General features: G+C 40.1%; 1 protein-coding gene across 1 annotated transcript; it reads left to right on the top strand.

Annotated features, from left to right (window-relative positions):
* Positions 1-4,003: 4,003 nt before the first annotated feature.
* TMEM26 (transmembrane protein 26) lies at positions 4,004-17,688 on the top strand. Its single transcript, XM_042863286.1, has 6 exons — positions 4,004-4,454; positions 7,806-7,884; positions 12,412-12,525; positions 13,008-13,228; positions 14,284-14,360; positions 16,577-17,688. The coding sequence occupies exons 1-6, from the start codon at positions 4,264-4,266 to the stop codon at positions 16,990-16,992; spliced, it is 1,098 nt and encodes a 365-aa protein (XP_042719220.1). The 5' UTR covers positions 4,004-4,263; the 3' UTR covers positions 16,993-17,688.
* The last annotated feature ends 592 nt before the right edge of the window (positions 17,689-18,280 follow it).

The following is an 18,280-nucleotide window of genomic DNA, read 5'->3' as shown; positions in this document are numbered from 1 at the left end:
TGTCTTACAAACCTAAGATATTCTGTCTTTGTGCCTAATGTTCCATCTGGGAAAGGAGCTGGTATTTTCACTAGCAATATCTTCACCAGGAACATCTGCCCTGCCACCATTTTATTCATCCTGAATCATCACGATTCATATACTAGAAAGCACAACAGAGAATGATTAAAAAGATCATTCAAAGGATTCCTAGCCAAACAAAATTGTTGGAAAATGTTCCTCTTTATCAAGGACAAATACCATAGTTTTTCTGTGTTTGTAATTTCAACCATGGATGAAATAGTTCCTGCAGAAAAGGGTTGCTTCTATTCTTCTTTGAAATATGCACTGCTGCAGAACTCCTTTGAGTTCTCAGAAATAAAATCCAAACCATGCAAAGAATTTCAAATCCTAATAAAATCAATGAAACTTTCTTTTCTTTTAGTCCTTTAGGGAAAAATAGAGTCCTTCCAGAGTGCTTTTTTCCAAACCATAAAACCAACAGAAAAGATATATCAGCTGTGAACAGCTGTAAACTACTCATATCTTTCCCTTAGTTTTAAAAAGGGGAAAAATGAATCTCTCTGTGCCATACTTTGGGGCTGATGAGCTTTGATTCCATGGAGCTCTGCCAGCATGCACCACCTGACGCTGTGGCTGGGGACAGAGTATTCATCATAGACCCATGCCCATGTAATAAGTACTTTCACCTTTCTTTCTAAAAGACTGGATTTTCAGTCTAGGATGTTCTTTCACATGCCTCTTTTCCTCTGAACAGAGACAGGATGGCTTGCTAAATTGGAGTGAGGAAAATATTCCTTAAAGGGAAAAAAAAAAAAAAAAAAAAAAAGCAATGGAGGCAAGGAAAACACTTGTAAGACTAAAAAAGAGTGTATAGTGTTCATGAAGCCATAAATTTGAAAATTCAATGAAAGAAAGCCATCAGAGGTGCATCCTTTTGATTCTTATAACTGAGAGTGCAAAGTTCTTTGTAAATGTATTATGATTTCTGTACCACAATAACAGATAGAGAAAGATACAGAAAGATTTCCCCGCCACCATCTATCAAGCTGCAGTTTTTTTTTTTATCAAGTAGCTCCTGTTGAGCTCATCTAGTTGATGAACATTCTTATCAGCTAGTAAATATGAATGACTTATGGGGATAATATTTCAATATATAATGGCACTTCTATATCTTGGATTCTTTTAAGATGTGTGTTATTAAATATTAAATATCAAAGCTGTAAATTATTGTAGCAGCTTTATACAACTAAATTAAATTCAAACAAAACCTAATTTCCTTAATCATTGACTGTAATCCTCCAGGAACATATGCTATTAACTCAGCTACAAATGGCATAGAAACTGTATGACTTCAGTTATTTTATATCAAATTCTAATCCAGGGCAGAGTCTTCAGTATATCTCCTGCAGGGGTTTTAATGCTTTTACAGTCATATTGGCTCTTTACTGGAGAGCTAATCTCTTTATATTGTTTTTTCACTCCTTTATCCATTTCCTTCACACCCTTACTAATCTAGCTAGTACTTTCTAGCACATCTCTTGTTTTGAAAGATTTGCCTCTCCCCATGTTGCAAGAGTCAGGTTTTCCTTTCCAAAACTGGACTAATTTTTTGTTTCACATGTAAAACTGAATCATTCCCATTTGTTTCAACATGGCTGTTAACTGCCACACGCTGTGATCTCTTTATAAGGCTGGCATAACTTCCTCAAAGACATGAGACAAGGATTAGATCATACAGAAATAAACCTTAGATCCATAGGAGGTAAGACTTTGAGAAACCTCTAGAGCTCTGCCAGTCAGCCCTCTGCCCCAAAGTGTGATCAACTAAACTGCTGATATTCCTGATGTATGGGTCCCTGATCCGTGTTCAAGTGTCTTTCATAATGGAGATTCAAGATCTCTGTGCAATCTGTTTCAGGTCTTCCGTGTCCCTCCTAGCAGGAAAAATCTCAAGACACCTAATGGTAATCTTTCTTGCTGCTTAAGCCTTCTGCATTCTCCCCTCTGGGACTTGGGCTATCGCTGGCCTCCCTGCAGCAGCTCATTTGGCCACTTCTATCTCTTCTCAGTTTTCTCTTCTCTAGACTGAATCACAGTACTCCATTTTAACTTTCTCAGCAGTATTTCTTCTCAAAGGTAGCCTTCAATGGACTCCCAAACCAGCTGTTCCACAAAACAACTACTGAGACATCTAAAAGTCTATTCTCTGTCATGACTGGATGTAATTATTGCCCTTTCTAAACAGAGTCATCTACAGATGACTCACATTATTCTAACTTTCTCCTTTTACACAGCCCTCTGTTGCCAGCATGGCCCGCTGGTCAGATAGACAAATGTAATACAAAGTCAGTATTAACTTCCTTCTTTTGTTTGGCACTTCCACCCATGTGAGGACTGGATTGTCCATTGATGGGCTTATCTGGTAAAACAAACTCTAACATATCTTTAAACACACAGCATTACTGACCTACCAACAAATCTCACTGCATCTTTCCTGAGTACATGCTGTCGTGGGACTGACCTATCCAACTGATCATCTTTTCAAGTTTATGATGTGTCTGTGACGTTAGAATCTCCATGAACAATTAGAATGTGTTGCCCTCATGTCATTTCTTAGTCATCAAGCTCTCACAGAGGAGTATCTTGTTTAAATTATCTCAGTTCTGTCTGTTCCCTGTTTCATTTTCAGTTACGTTTGAGCTTAACACCAGCAGAAGGGCTATGAACCTATAGCCCTCACAACACCATATGGGTGGCTGTTGGCAGGTGATTATCAGTGGTAAGCTCTTGATTTTGCTCTGAGTACAAGGAATATGATTCTGTTGTTTCAAAAAGGCACACTGCACAGCCCATTTATTTACTCAGGCATTTCCTGAGTGAGAAACCTATCGTGAGTGAAGGACCTTTGGTCTTCCTTGTTCTGGGCAGGGTTATTTTTCATGATTCTACTCTCCTATATCCTTCAGCCCCATGGATATTGGCTGGATGGCATTGGTGGGAGCAGTTTGTAGAGAAGTGGCTTGGCTTCACTATGAGAAAACTCTGAGGAAAATTTTGTCTTAGAAGGGTCACAACTTTCAGGCAAACATCTCCTTATCTTTAAAGTAGAACAATGCTTTTAAATAAGTGAGGAAGTTAGGCCTTTGGAGGGTCATAGTAGGTTCCGTGTCTTCCAATCTGCTTTGGTATTTTACAATAGCATATCTCAACTTCAGTGCTTTGGCAGGAAACATACACAAAAACGGAGCAGGTAACAATTCTCATCCAGGTGACATTTCAGTTTCAGAAGTGTAAATTCAAATAAAAATGTAACTACCATAAGAAATGTCGAGGCAACTCTTACTGTACTCTGTAAGTTACAAACCGTTGCTCCAGAAGGTACTAAAGCTCATTCCAGAGGTATCTGACTTAACAGTCAAACTCAAATGTGCCTTTTGTGTCTGACTCTATTGGCTTATTGGGTAACACTGGTGTTAGCCCAGATTTCAGTCTGATTTATGGAATTCCTCACACTTGGGCTGCTTCTTCATCCTGAAGCAGGTTGAAGATTATTCAATACATTAGTTAAATTAAAGCCAATGCAAGTTAAAAAAGCTAAGCAGTGCTGAAATTTAATCAATCAATTGGTTCAACACTAATCTCCACACCCATGTGTCTGCACACAGGGATTCCAATACTGAAATACATAGCCTCTGCTTTCTGTATTGCACTGTTAAATGAACAATTTCAAAAGTTTCCAAATATGAAGTAAAGCTTTTGTGGGGAGGGGAGAGTAAGGAGGTTTTTGCAGCATCAGCAATGCAGTGGAAGTTTTAGCAAGGAAGATTCACATTAATAGTGTTTCTTACGTTTTGTCTCTTTGCTGGAAATATAGAAAATAAGAACAGAGCTGGGAAGGAAATGGGAACTGGGCGAGACTGCAGTTTCCCTGGCCTTCAGTCCCTGAGATGATAGAGAGGGGACATGCAGAAGCCTTTCCTGCTCAGTGTGGTCAGAGCTGCACAGAGCACTGCAAAGCACCACAGCTTGGAAGCATGAGCTTCTTTTTTTTTTCTTCTCTCCAAAAAGTTTTCAGGAAGTCTGGGGGAGGGGCAATACCGTTTCTTTTTTGTTATAATGGGCCCCTTTGTGGAGATGGGAGAGGAAAGAGCTGCGTGCCTGCGTTGTGCAGGCTTTGCCGTGATTCCCAGGGCAGCTTCTCTGTGCTCCTAACAGGCACTGGGCCTCCGTGTGGGGAGAGTGGAGAGGGACTGGGCCGGGATGGAGCTGATGGTTCTGCTCAACGCTCTTGTTACTCGCCTGCTGTTCGTGTTGCACTCCCTCATCGGGGTCTGGAGAGTGACTGAAGTGAAGAAAGAACCCAAGTACTGGCTGCTGGCACTGCTCAATCTTCTGCTTTGCCTGGAGACAGGGCTCACGCTCAAGTTTAAGCAAGGCAGAGGCTACAAATGGTGAGCATATCCTGCTGGCTCCGACGGAGCCCCTCTTGCTTCTTTGCATGTACTCTGCTGCAGATGAGGGGCTGCTGCCTGTGAGCGGAGCTGCCCTGGCTTCCTTTCTGCCACAGTTTCAGGGAGCTGCAGTCTCCCTGCTGCTGAACCTGGGGTGGTAAAAAAGTGGTGAAGTTCAGGCTAGCCTGTGGCCAAACCCAGAGGGCTTTCAGGAGGGGCACCTTTGCAATAGACGAGTTGGGAACCACTCTTTGTACAATAGTGAGTGTGCACCAACAGCTGAAAGAAGAAGGAACTTTGCTGCAGCCAAAAGCTTTGTGTTCTGGAGCTGCCAATCCAGGGTGCAGGGGAAATGGGGGCACGCATTCTCTGGCAGGGTCACTGGGCACCACAATGCCACAGCCAGTCAGGAGCACAGGCAGTGAGATAGATGCCAGGGGCCCCACACCTCTCACCCAGCCAGCCATTTGCTGGCAGGCATCTCATTCCCTGGGACTGCATTCCCTGGGACTGCTATCCACAACAGTGCTATTTCCATGCTAGTGCATGAACAAAAGCTCAGCATCAAATAAAAGATGAGCAGCAAGAACTCTTACAGTAAGAGTCGTTTAAGTGTTTGGATTTGCATGTAAGAGGCTATTCCAGAGGGAAGCCTTCATGCAGGAAAGACTGCCTGGGAAATGAGCAAAATAAGTTAGTCATAGCAGAATTTGCCCAAGCTCTTGGGTTTTTACACGTATGTAAGGAATGACTGCAGACATCTACAGCTCATCAGCACAGTCAGTCAGCCAAACACAAATGGTTGGTGAAAGGGAAGTGGGCACGTAACTAATTGTCCAGGTTTCATTAGGACCTTTTCTTTGTAAAAATCTCAAACTGCAGGTCTTTTATCCCAGTGTCCCTGGGACAAATTCAAGGTTAAAAAAAAAAAAAAAAAACCTTCCATGACCTTATATTTCTGTCTATTGCAGCCTGTGAAACGCATTATAACAGAAGTGATGTTGTATGACAATTCTCAAAAGTGTTCTATATCTAAATTTAAATGTAATAAAAGTAGCGATTCTTTCTGGAATACAGGAAAATTTAACAGCAGAGCACATGTGTAAATCACAGGCAGAGTGAACAGACCCCGTTCACTGGGGTGAGGAAGAGGCAGCAGACTTCTTGAAGGCACACTCACTAAACCCATTTTTGGACAACCAAAAAAAAAAAAAACAACCATACAGAAAGCAGATTCTTTTCAATGAACGTGTGCTAGAAGTCTGGGCTAAATTTGGCTAGAAGGAAAATGGACATAGTCCAGCACTTTACGAAGCATAATAAATGATGTTGTAGGTGAGAACTGCAGACAAATGAGCAGCATCTAATCACAACAGGATAACTTTCTTGCTCTGCAGACACCCGCACTCAGAACCAAAAACATCAGCTGCATTTATAGAAATGCCTCCATGTTTGTCTACTAATGCAAGCAAAGGACAGTCTCTACCACAGAACTCCCCTGCCTTCACAAGCCTCTCATGCTCTCCATACACTATTGAGAAAAGACAGTTGCTTATTACATCAGCAGAAATAATTAAATAGAGCGTTTGGAGAGAGTAATATTGTGTGCCTGGCCAAGTAATATTTGCTCTACAGTGTTCCTTCTGAAAGAAAGGCAGGGTTAAAGCTCCTGAACTTTCCTGGCCAGATCTGCTATCATTAGCTCAGCACTGCTAACTTGCCAGCTGGATGGATTTCTCATGTGCTCAAGTCCTATAGGAAATAGTAAAATAAAATAGTCCTCCCATTCAATTGAGAAGTGTGTTCTCTCCCAAAATAACTAGGCTAAAACCCCACAGAATCACTAACTTCAGGAAGAGGAAAACAAACAAACACTCAAGCACACCTTCTAACCCAAGAACAACCAAAATGTAAAAAAGGAAATACAAACCAACTATAAAAAGCAAACAACACATAACAGCTCAAGACCACCTTATATAGAGGGATTAACTGAAACTTTTCGGAGCAGTTCAGCAAACAAGTGATTTTCCTAAGCAGCTGGATTTTTGGTTGTTTTTCTTCCTCAAAACAATCTCCTCTGAAAAAGTCATTATTACAGAAATAAAGGTACATTCCAGATGTGAGCTAATAATACATCCAACTAATTTGACCAAAACACAATTATAAGCAATTTAAGTTCACTGCCATGTGTGCTGCTGACAAGACAGATGGAACCAAACAAGTGTCCTGAAGCTGTCCTCACTGTTCTGCCTGAGATGTCCATGTGGTGCAGAGGCTGCTGTCACTCTCGGAAGCATCGCTGTGATGCTCACTCCATACTATGGCAGGGCTGGCATTGGACAGCCTCATTTGTAATCCAAAATGATAAGAATTGCAAAATGAAAAAATAATGTCATACGTTTCATAGGAAAACATACAATCATAGAATGGCTTGGGTTGGAAGGGACCTTTAAGATCATCTAGTTCCAACCCCGTGCTATATGCAGGAACACCTCCCACTAGAATAGGTTGTTTGCAGTCCTATCCAGCCTGGCCTTAAGTGCCTCCAAGGAAGGGGGCATTCACAACCTCACTGGGCAACCTGTTCCAGTGTCTCACCACCCTCATGCCTGAATAAACTCAGTTTATTTATTATTTATTATTTAGATGATAAAGCTTCACCATCACAAGTTATAGAAGAGAGTAACAAGAAAAAGGAACTGGAGAAAGAAATCCTAAAAAGATTAGACAGTTGCCAGCACAAGTGGGGGAAGAAGGGCAAGGCCCATTTTCATAAATCATTTTAGTCTGCGCTGAAAAAATCTAACTAAAGAAATGTCTTCAGCAAAGTTGTTTCCAACTTTTCTGTGTCACCAGGATCCTAATCAAGAGCCTCCATCCCAGCACTATCCAGAGGAACAACTCTAGATGTAGACATCCCTGCTCATTGTAGGGGATTTGGAGCAGATGACCCTTATAGGTCCCTTCCAACTCAAGTGATTCTATGATTCATCCTTCCTCAAATCTAAAAGATCACATCAGTTAGACTTTTTTTGTTGTTAGTTTGTTTTAAATGCTGAGAATGGATGGAAATACATGATGGAAATACAAACAGCTAAAATACTTGGGTAGTTTTTGAGAAGAGATTTTAAATAAACTATATATGATCTTAGGCTTACAAAAAAAAAAAAAAAGTATAATTCATAACATTGACAGTGTGAGAATTCAGCAAGAATTGCAACTCTTATTTGCAGTTATAGCCCAATGTGAACTGTAATGTAAGTAGAATTCTCCAGGTCCAACTGAGATAATAATGGAGAATACAAGATATTTACAATGTGATATAATACCAAGCTATCTTTTCCTTTGCAGGTTTTCTCCAGCAATCTTTTTGTATCTGATTTGCATAGTACCATCATTATGGCTACTGGAAATTCACCATGGGACACAGGTATTTATTATGCAACATGATGGACTGGCTTGAAATTGATTATCTGATGGTTTGGATTTAGGTATAAATGCCAGACCTTGATCCAATTTTCCATTTTATGCTGGTAGGCCTCCCAGATTGGCTGGGACTATGGACAACTGTGCATTTCCTAATATCAAGTAATGAATCTCTTTCCTAGCTAAATTGAGACTATTTGTATTTGGCTGAGAAACTGAAGACTAGAAGTATGAAATACAGCATTTCAGCCCCAGGTTATCAGCTTGAATCTTGCTCAGGATGGTAAAAGAATTTCATTGCTTTAGAGGCCTTTGTAAAATAAAATAAGAGTTTTATGCATTTACAGGCAAACTCCAAGCAAGCCAAAATTGCGGTAACTATTAATTAAAAGGCTCTTAAATTACCTCATGTATACTGCAAACTAGAAGAATATTCACAGATTCCCACCACAGATTAGCTGTTGTGCTAATTTCTCTGTGCTATACAATGATCTGGGAAGGGGAGTCTGGATTCCACTTCAGGATCCAAATGTGTGGCAGCAATTTTAAAGGCAGTGATTCCTCTGGCAACTGAGGTCACCAGTTAGGATGAAGACAAAGTCAACAGCCCATGCCGAGCAAGTGAGTCCTTCCCCCATGCCAGCTGCTTGCAAGTCCCCATAGAACTTCCTTCCATGCAGTGTAAAAGGGGATTTTTGCATGCCCCAGGATTTTTATACAACCTTAGCAGAAAATGACCTGGTAGGAGCGAAAGAGAAAGTGATAGAAGATGATACATTAATTAGACTAAGGAGACACAGTCCCTTATTTTCTCTTTTGAAATATTGTTACAGCCCCCAGAAGTGTAATCAAATATTCAAAATTGTGTTTACACTGAAAATGCCTGAGGCTTTTTCTAAATACAGCAGCAGGAATTTATTGTCATCTTGTTTTGCCAAATCTCCTTAAACAGTCACAGACAGGTAACATGGATATTGAGAACATTTGTCATAGTTAAATCTGGTCCACAAAACAGGCTAATTCTGTAGTCAGAGGCAGCAGTTTATTTCCCAAAATGATGTTAGAACATGGCATATTTTGTTCTTATTGATATACTGTTACTATGAATTAAAGAGGGAGTATATCAAGTTAACAGCTTAGTTTATACCTGGAAAAATAGGATAGAGAGTTCTAGAAATGCACCATCAGACAGATTCGAAAGCAGCACTTCTAGACAAGGAGCAGCCCTTGTAACAATATCAAACAGCACCCAGATAATGTATTATATCTTTTGGTGAAAGTTGTGCTGAAGTGTTCCTTATGAAAATAATACCAGAATGGCTCCATACTTTTTGTACACACACTATCAGAACAGTTTGTGGTCTTTGAGGCAACAGAACTTTGATCTCTTGTTGAAAACCTAAGCAGAAACATCAACCGCTTGTGCTGGTGCTGTTACTTCAGGCATGTGCTAATGCACAGTTTCTCCTGAAGACTGAGACAATTCTGCCTCCGAGTACTGGACAGAAGTAGTGCCATTCAAAGTGGAATACGGACTGCATAAAAAGTACTGCTTCGCAGTGAAGCATTTGGGGATGAAATGCATCTTTGGGAGACTCCATAAAATAAATTAAATCATACTGAGCGAAAGAAATTGCTGTCAGCAAAACAGAGCAGCAAGAAAATTAAAACCATTTATTCCATTAAGAAACAATAATAATTCCTCAAATGCATAAGACTTCAGATGAACAAATGCCTCTTAGCTTTTCAAATACCTTGTATATTACTACCACAGTGAAACAGCTGACCATCTTTAGCAGAGGTTACCTGACTGCCAGGACAGTATTCACGCAAGTGTCCTGCTCAAAAGTAAGATGGATACTTGGTAAACCTTTAAATACATTTAACCACTAAGGAAATAACCAATTTTCCTGTCCATTCCCTCAGCCTCATTCAAACATGGGATTCTCTTACCAGCTAAAATTCCACTGTATCACTCTTCCAAAAGAGATACTATGCATCATTTCTCCCTTCCCACACTCGTTGTCTTCCTCAATTGGAAAGACAGCTTAAGCAATCTTTTCTCCCTATGTTACATTTCAGCTTTCTAGTCGAAGCAAAATTAAGCAAAGTCACAATACTGAATTTGACATCGTGTGTGTTGCCATAGTGACGGCCACACTGCTTCCAGCGATGCAGAGCGAGGGGTACCTGTTGCTTAGCAGGGGCTGTCAGCTTCCACATGGTAACGGGGCTGAGGGCACTCTACCCTGCTATTCCAGCAGCAATTTTATCACCTCAGTGCTGGGTCTGCTGCAAAAAGTTTTAGCTGACCTCATTTCTATCTGGCACTGAATAAGAAGCAAATAGAAAATTGCTGGATTAGTTCAGTATTTCAGGGGGTCCCCCTGCACCCCAAGCAAGATCTTTGCAAGCTGGGCACTGAGAAAATATGTCATGCAAAACAGTTTCCACTTTGATGATGTTTTATAGATCAGAGGAATATCAGCTTCATTTCATAAGAAACAAAAGAAGTAAACCTACTAGAATTTCTGTAAGATGTGTACAATTTCTTCCTGTTCTATTTTTGCACAATAAACATTAAGCACTTTTGTTCAGCTACATGCACATCCGGACACCTATGAGTAACAAGGCTGTAGAACTAAGAAGGTAAACCATGTTCATCTGCCTATGAAGCTTAGTACTGGCTTCTTCCTTGTCACATTCCCATTAAGTCACTGTGCATACATAATTAGCTAGGCAGATATGCCTGGCACCAACAGGCCTATTTACATGCATATACATGATGTAAAATAAAGGTTCTTTTCCTAACTTTCAAGTGAATCACCACCACAATCACCACTTAATAAATATTCAGAGGAACAATTCAAAAGAAGAGAGGAACCTACTGAAATTAAAATTAGAGGTTGATTTAAATACCTGACTCTGCAGATGCAGTTCTCCATTTCCAGCCTGCAGGCAGAGCAGTTCAGATCTGGCTCTAAGGAACACTGTTTGGTCAACGTTCTTGGAGCCATGCATCCCCCATCAAGTCAGGAATGGTTTCAAAAATTGCATATTAGGAGCCTATGAAAGACATAAATAAAGTCAACTTATTTTTTTAACCATTCTCTATGCCTATGCGCAGCTAGATAACAAAACAAGCCCACAGCAGGCTGTGCAGGAGCAACCTGTAGGGACAACCTGGGAGATAAGCCCCAAAAGGCAGCAGATAGGCAGAACCCCAGATCCTGTCTGTCCCTGTGTCCACGGCCAGAATTTCAAGACCTCCCTTCCCCAAATGGAAATATTTCCCCAACATCTTGGTGACAATCTTTCAGTGCTGTCACACCCATTGTGCAATAAGCCATGCATTCAGTTTCAGAGCTGTTATCACCAATTCCAAAAGAACAGGCATTGACTTTTTTCCAGATTTTTCAGGCCACAGGAAGTTGCTCCATTTATCTGCAATGTCAGGCAAGAAGCAGCACTTGCTCAGATATGAGCAGTATCATCAGAGACAAAGTAAAAGGGGATCTGAAGTTTTTTAGGCTCTGACATTTGCTGCAAAATGTTGCCCATCTATTGGCAGGCATTATGCTGAATAGAGCTGCTTAGTATGCACGCAAACATTCCAATTGTTGCAGAAAATCACTCCTTGTGCAATAAAATGGTGGGGGGCCCAGTGGAGTTGTTTGGTGCTCTCTGGCACAAGTAAAGGGGGATAGAAGTCTTTCATGACAGCCTGGTTTGATTTTCTAATTACTCCTTTTTTATTACAGTGAAATGCTAAAGGCTGTTATGAAGACAGATGTTAGGAGCCAGGCCCCAGCTACCCCAAGAGCTTCTGCTGGACAAAGGCAGAAAGCAATGCACTTCCCACTGCTGAGTCACTGCGCTGCACCCAGCAGTGTGCTTTAGCCAACATTTACTTTCCCACAGGATCCAACGCCTACAAAAACTAAAGCATCAATTTTTGTACTCTGCAGGGGCAGGCAACATCACAGACTCATTTCTTCTAGTTATTCCTGAATCTCATCTCTTACATTATGAACTTCCTGCAAAATAGGCAAAGGCAGGGAAAGGAAGAGGGAAAATACAACCCAAATGCCCCCACAGCTCAGCTCCATTCATTGCAGCCTTGAGGGAAATCACAGAAGAAAACAATTGCATTTTTAGAGAACTTATTTTGGACAGTAGAAGCTTAAAACAGATACTTGGAAAACAAGTTTGGATACAGAGCCTCTGATCATAAGCATGAGATAGCAGACTGAGCGAGTTCTACCTACTGTACCATTCTAGGCAGAAAGAGACAATGTAGGAAACCCGGCAGCCCGTTGAAGAGAGCTGCAGAGTGCAGTTTTAGCAGGAAACGGTATGACCTGCTCCATCAGCCTTTGAATTTACATCTGCTTCTGCAGAACAATCCTGCAGCTTCCCCAAGGCCTACCGACACATCTCACATCAAGACTGCAGGCCTCTTTCAGCCATAGAACACATCTGCTGCCTGTGCACGATGTTAATGCTTATGTAATGGTTTTGTTCACAACAGTATTGCAGTAATGAGCCTGAAGCTGTTCAGTTGAATGTCACCAATCAAGATATCAGTCAGTCTCCAGAGATCAGTGAGGGAAGCGAGAGAATAGATCACCACATCATTCGGACGGTAGGTGGGACACCTTTTCCTGTTCCTATCAGTGAACTTGTGAAATGTTGGGAAAAAGCAATTGGAGAGGACTGTCATATCTATACGGGAAATCTCCTTAAATAGTGACCAAAAGAAAACGTGGCTTACATAAAGCCATATGGTAAAAGTGGCCAACATGTCACCAAGTACTAACACTTGTTGGTAGGAAGTCTCATACTGTTCTCCTCAAAATCTAACTGAATTTATTATGTCTGGATGACAATTCTGCAAATAATAATAGCTAAAAAATGACAATAGGAAAAAGAAAGTATGGAGAAAGAATTAGTACTCGTTATCCAAAAATGTCATTAACATGCCTTTTTCAAATTATGCCCACCACATAGAAATTATTTCCTCTAATGCTACGTGAAGGAGATCAAAGGTGGGCTGAAGGATTAATGCCATCTTTAAGCTAAGTCTCCTGAAGTTACAGCATGTTACTATTGTTGTGTTTTAAACAGGCTAAAGTCTTTGTGAATCAGCTCTCCACAATCTGTGAGACTGTATGGACCCTGGCTCTCCACCAGACCTTTCTACTACTTCTAGTAGTTGGGAGATGGCTTCTCCCCATTGGGGTTGAAATCACCAGGGACCAGTTGTCCCAGCTGCTTCTCATGTTTGTAGGAACAGCAGCAGATATACTTGAATTTGCTAGTGAAACCCTGGACATTGAGGATGTGCGGTAAGGAATATTTGCTGACATAAATAATTTGCACATTACAAAAGAGATTTGTTCAGTTTGAAGCTTTGTTTTTGCTGTCTGTGGCATCCAGACCACTAAAACTGTATTCCCTCCGATAACAGAAGGCTACAATCAAGGGCTCTGCTTTCCTACTGTCTTCTTTCTGCTGTAAAAGACTTAGCAGTCTGATGAGCTTTGTTAGATATTATTCATCCATTGCTAGCAGAGAAACACATCACATTCATCACAACAAAAGGGTACAAAAAGCCAAACAACTAGCATAACTGCCATGTGGCATCAGGTCGGAAAGCTACAGCAGCTGAAACTCTGGCTACGTACAGAACTTCTCAAGTTAATGAATTGTTTTAGCCTGACATGGAAGTAACTCAGGTTTGCTTTAGTGACTCATTATCCAAGTTGATTCTTTGGTTACTTCATTTGTAGTTTCTTCTTCACAATAGAACAACAGTGTTCAAAAGTAAGAAGAAAGGGAACAGCCTAGTTCTGCTGTGAATTTTCAACATTGCACTCTCTCCCAGAGAATGTAAGCCCACCTCCCTCTCACAGCAGTGAGAGCTGAATTGTGAACACCTATCACAAGGAGAAAGAATCACAGAAAAGGTTCTCCTGCAGACCCTATTCTTTTTTTTATTTTATGTTTCAGTATCGCAGAAAAGGCTTTATAGGAGGGAAAGAAGTCCTTCCGACTAGGAAGAGAAGCTTCAGGCTTGCAGGGAATATGTAATCATTACATATGGTATTAAGGGTAAAGATAGACACTGTAGCTCAAAGTAGAGATATTTCCATATACTTATAACATCAGCATCAGGAATTTAGTGTAATTGCACAGCTGGTACATGTGAACTAAGCAGCAAAAATTCCACACCAAAAAGTGCCTGTTTTCCTCAGTATTACTAGTATCACTTGGAAACATGCATTAATCACTGTTTAGCTCAACCTCCCTTTAAATGACATTCTAAATACTACAGAAAACATTTTTGTTAACACAAAAGGAAACTGCTTTTTCACTGTTACTACTTTTTCTCCTCCCATAGGAAGAATTATATTCTCATAAATGCAATTCTCGCTGTATGGACCTGGAGTATGTTACAGTTTCCACTTGATCTTGCAGGTTAGTACTTACACACAGACAAGAAATAAGAACATGTGCTTTAAGGTTTTGCTGGCATGTCTTGTGATTGTGCACAGGCTACAGGCTATATCCAGGGCTTCTGCTGAAGAGCAATTCATATGACAAAGATAGTGACACTTTCTGAAGACCTATTGTGGTCTCTTTCGAAGAAGCATTTGTTTCTGGCTAACTTCTGTCTTCCGGATAAAATACTGCTTCCAGAAAAAGTGCAACTGCAGTACTGAAGCGTTGCTCTAGTTGCCTGTTACTGCCGTAAATTTCATTCTGTTAGCTCCTGGGTTAGATCTGGCCATGGAATCTATCATGATTCCAATGTGGGGAGACTACTGGATCCCACAGAGAAATAGGGAAATATCAGCCACAGGGAACAACACAGCCTACGCATAGATGCCGCAGGCTCTCAAGGGGTTACCACTGGACACGCTACCTGATTACAGGGAACTTGCAAGATCGTGCTGTGTTGGGACTGTATATTCTTATTCTAAACTAAAAGGCCCAACATTCAGCTAACTTGGGCTAGTATTTGCCTGCAGGCAGAAAGGCTTCCTTAGGTCAAAGGAGATAATAAAAATCTATTTATTTCAACCCTTTTGGCCTCCAATATCAACAAGTTTGCAAGTAAACTGTATCAGTCTGAAGATAAGTTACCCACACCACCATCTTCTATAACACTGATGACTACTAGGTTGACACACCTAAAGTAATGAACGAATAAATTAATAATGAAAAATGATTCCTGAAATTTTTCATTAGCTCTCTTTTTGTGGACAGCACTAGGCTTTGATTTCAATTTTGAAGGTAGGAAAATATTTCAGTACTTCAGCTCACCTATCACCTTCTGAAAAAATAATGTTGCAATTTATCACAGATAAATTTTTTTGTTACTGTAACATATATTCTCTTAAAGATGCACAAAGTTTAAAAAAAAAAAAAAACAACCCACTACACATACCCAAATAAATTCAAATGTTACTTAAAGAAACCCTGCATTAATTTAAGTAAAGCAAGATGTGTGTTGTGCTTTTTTTTTCCTCTGGCTGTTGCTTTTCCGCCTATTTTTCTGCTATAGTTACATTTAACCGGTGCTCAATAACTTAATTCTTAACATGTTGACTATGGGTGCAGTTTATTTTAGTTAACTATACAGCTGCACAAATACTACTTTTCATTCAGACATCAGACTGTTTACTTGCATGTAACTGTGACCTAAAAAAGCAATTCATTGATGCTATATAAAACTACAGCAATGAAGTTAAGACTATTAAGAACGCATGAGCTATTAAAAATTACCTGCTGCTGGTGAAGCTTTGCCTACTGGGTTCAGAACAAGTGTTTCCCCTTCTACAGCTCATTCTCCGCTCTTAAGTCTCATCTTTTTTTCCTTTTCCCCATGCTACCTCAAACAATTGAGTTATTGTGGTAAGCTGTGCTACTTGGTGATTGGTACCACATCACAGTAACTACTGGTTTTATACTAATGTAATCCCATCATCAGAGAAATAGATTAGTTTAGCTTCATGAATTTTCATAACATGCAGCCATACCTACCACACACAAAGCTGTCTGATGACCCTTCTCTAGGTGCCACCAAAAGCATTCCAGCCCACCACTGCTTCTGTAGATAAAGACCTGTGCATCCACACAGGTTCCAGCAGTTGCATGCAATTTGCTGTCCAGAAGGCTGAGAGTTTAAGTCTTACAAGGCAAGCAGGGACTACGGCTTCTTCCTGACAATAATGCTTGATACTGCCTCTCACCAAACATGACATAAACTTATTATAACACAAGGAAAAGGCAACAGTCTGCAACTGAATCTCTTACAAGCAAGGTCTTAGCTTGGAACCAGCTGAAGTGTTCCCATTCAAGGTGTTTTTTCTTTCTTAACAATTCATGTTAGCTTAGCACATTGATTTAACAGAAAAGTATCTGGGAAAGTTGTTGTAGAAAAATTAAGTGAACTTCTAGTTTTGATACTGATAGCTTTGTGGGACAGAAAAGGGGAAATGGGTTTTGGTTCTTTTTGACAGATTATGTAAATGCCTGCTTAACTTAAGATCCCAGAAATGGGATATGCTTTACATTGAATTGTTCACACTTGAATGCACTTATAATCCAAGCTACCTAAAAGCTTCCCTTTAGCTCAATCCTAGCTAAGTTGTAAGAGAGCTGTTTTAACACGTATGTTTTATTTCCAGTACAGCATATTGGCTGCAAACCAACTGCATCGAGCAGGCAGATCCCTAGCCTGCTGCTGTGCAGGTATAGCGCAGAGCTGTGGAACATCGGGGTGAGCTTGTTCATACAGGATGGTCCCTTCTTCATTGTGCGTTCAATCCTGATGGGCCATTTTCGAATATTCAACCAGATGCTGGTGTTTTTTACAGCTAAGAATATCTTAGTTGTGATCCTACAACTGTATCGCTTGGCAGTGATAACGTTAGACTTTCGCACTACTATTCTGCAAAAGAGCAGGAAGGGAGAAGTTGGCTGTTGCCCATGTGAGCCTTATGAAGCCACTACTCATGGTACTGCTGAGCAGGTCGCCGAAGTGAAAGAGTGTGTTGCTTTGCCACTGAAAGAGGAACCCCAGGCTCCGTTGGAAGAGCAGTAAGCACCGTGATTGACTCAAGACCAGTTTCACCTGGTTCAGAAGGGCCTATTTGTATGGTGAAACTCACTTTGAGCACAACTCATCTCTTCCACTAAGAGATTAATAATTTCTCCTAAACTGTAGGGGAAACTTCTGAAGAAAAAAAAAAAAATCATAGAAGTGGGACATTTTGTATCCCATTGGATTGTGTGGGTTTTTGACCAGTTCCCTACTATATTATTTGCAGGGATTTTGTAGTCATAGTTGGTAGTAGCAAGAAAGGTTTGGCACACTAACAAAGTTGATTATAACCTTTGGTGGCACTTTGCTAATGTATGTACTTGCCTGTATTCAGATAGAAGGATAAGCCTATCCCAATGGAACAGAGGAAGCATAGAAGCATTTAGCCCTACTTTAGTGTTCGGGCTACAGCTGAGATGAATGTTATGATCACTGTGCATAGCAGCAGCTACAGCAGCAACAACTGCAGATATTCAAGGGAATGGGCATAACAAATTCCTCCTGTTACCATGACATCTAAACACTGTTCATTCAGAAAAGTTAGGAAAAGCTTCAGAGTGTTACCCCATTTCTGGCTAGATTTTCAGTATAAAAACGACAAAACACCATGAAATGTCACAAAAAAAAGACTGTCTTTTAGGATCTGCATAGTCTGAATAATCTAAACTTTACAAATAAATAGACATATTAAAAACATGGGAAAATGCCCAAAGACCTGTTTGTCACCTAGTCATTTTCTACAGAGGTACTTGCCTTTATATTTCTACCAGTCAAAACACATACAAGAAAATTTATATTTTATATATATATATATATATATATATATATATATATAACAAATTTGTAATTTTGTAATTTTTATTTCCTGCTACATTGCATTAGAAGTTGAGGGCAGATTTTAAGTGTTGTCATTTTATAGTATTTTATTATTTTAAGTGTCCTGACTCAGGTGTACAATCTAATAAGAAAGAAAATTGTCCTGTCAAATGTGAGCAGTGCCATCTAGACAAAAGAATTCTGACTTGAGCTTCAAATTTCATGAAGCACCACTAAATACTATGGAACCATTTGGCCTATTTAGTGTCAAGGTTTTTTTTTGTTTTTTTTTTTTTTTTTTTTTTTTTTTAAAAAAGGCTTTTTGTCATGCATTTACTTCTGTGTTTGGGGTGAATAGCATGAGATGTGATTCATTTCTTCCAGGAACACTTCACATCAATTTAAGACCAATGACCCTGCTGGGCTTAGCTCAAAAGATAAGTAAGTTTTGAAAATCCATCCCAGAATCATA

This window comes from Lagopus leucura, unplaced genomic scaffold, assembly GCF_019238085.1.
Source record: "Lagopus leucura isolate 7727_CA_CO unplaced genomic scaffold, USGS_WTPT01 Super-Scaffold_739, whole genome shotgun sequence".
Classification (NCBI taxonomy): domain Eukaryota; kingdom Metazoa; phylum Chordata; class Aves; order Galliformes; family Phasianidae; genus Lagopus; species Lagopus leucura.
The sequence above is the reverse complement of the archived record's forward strand: the minus strand, read 5'-3'. Positions and strand labels throughout refer to the sequence as shown.

Bases quoted from the DNA above. Each gene is read 5' to 3' on its own strand.
- TMEM26 (XM_042863286.1), top strand. From the start codon at position 4,264: ATGGAGCTGATGGTTCTGCTCAACGCTCTTGTTACTCGCCTGCTGTTC. The intron at 4,455-7,805 runs GTGAGCATATCC...TTTCCTTTGCAG, and splicing joins CAAGGCAGAGGCTACAAATG to GTTTTCTCCAGCAATCTTTT. The intron at 12,526-13,007 runs GTAGGTGGGACA...TGTTTTAAACAG, and splicing joins ATCACCACATCATTCGGACG to GCTAAAGTCTTTGTGAATCA.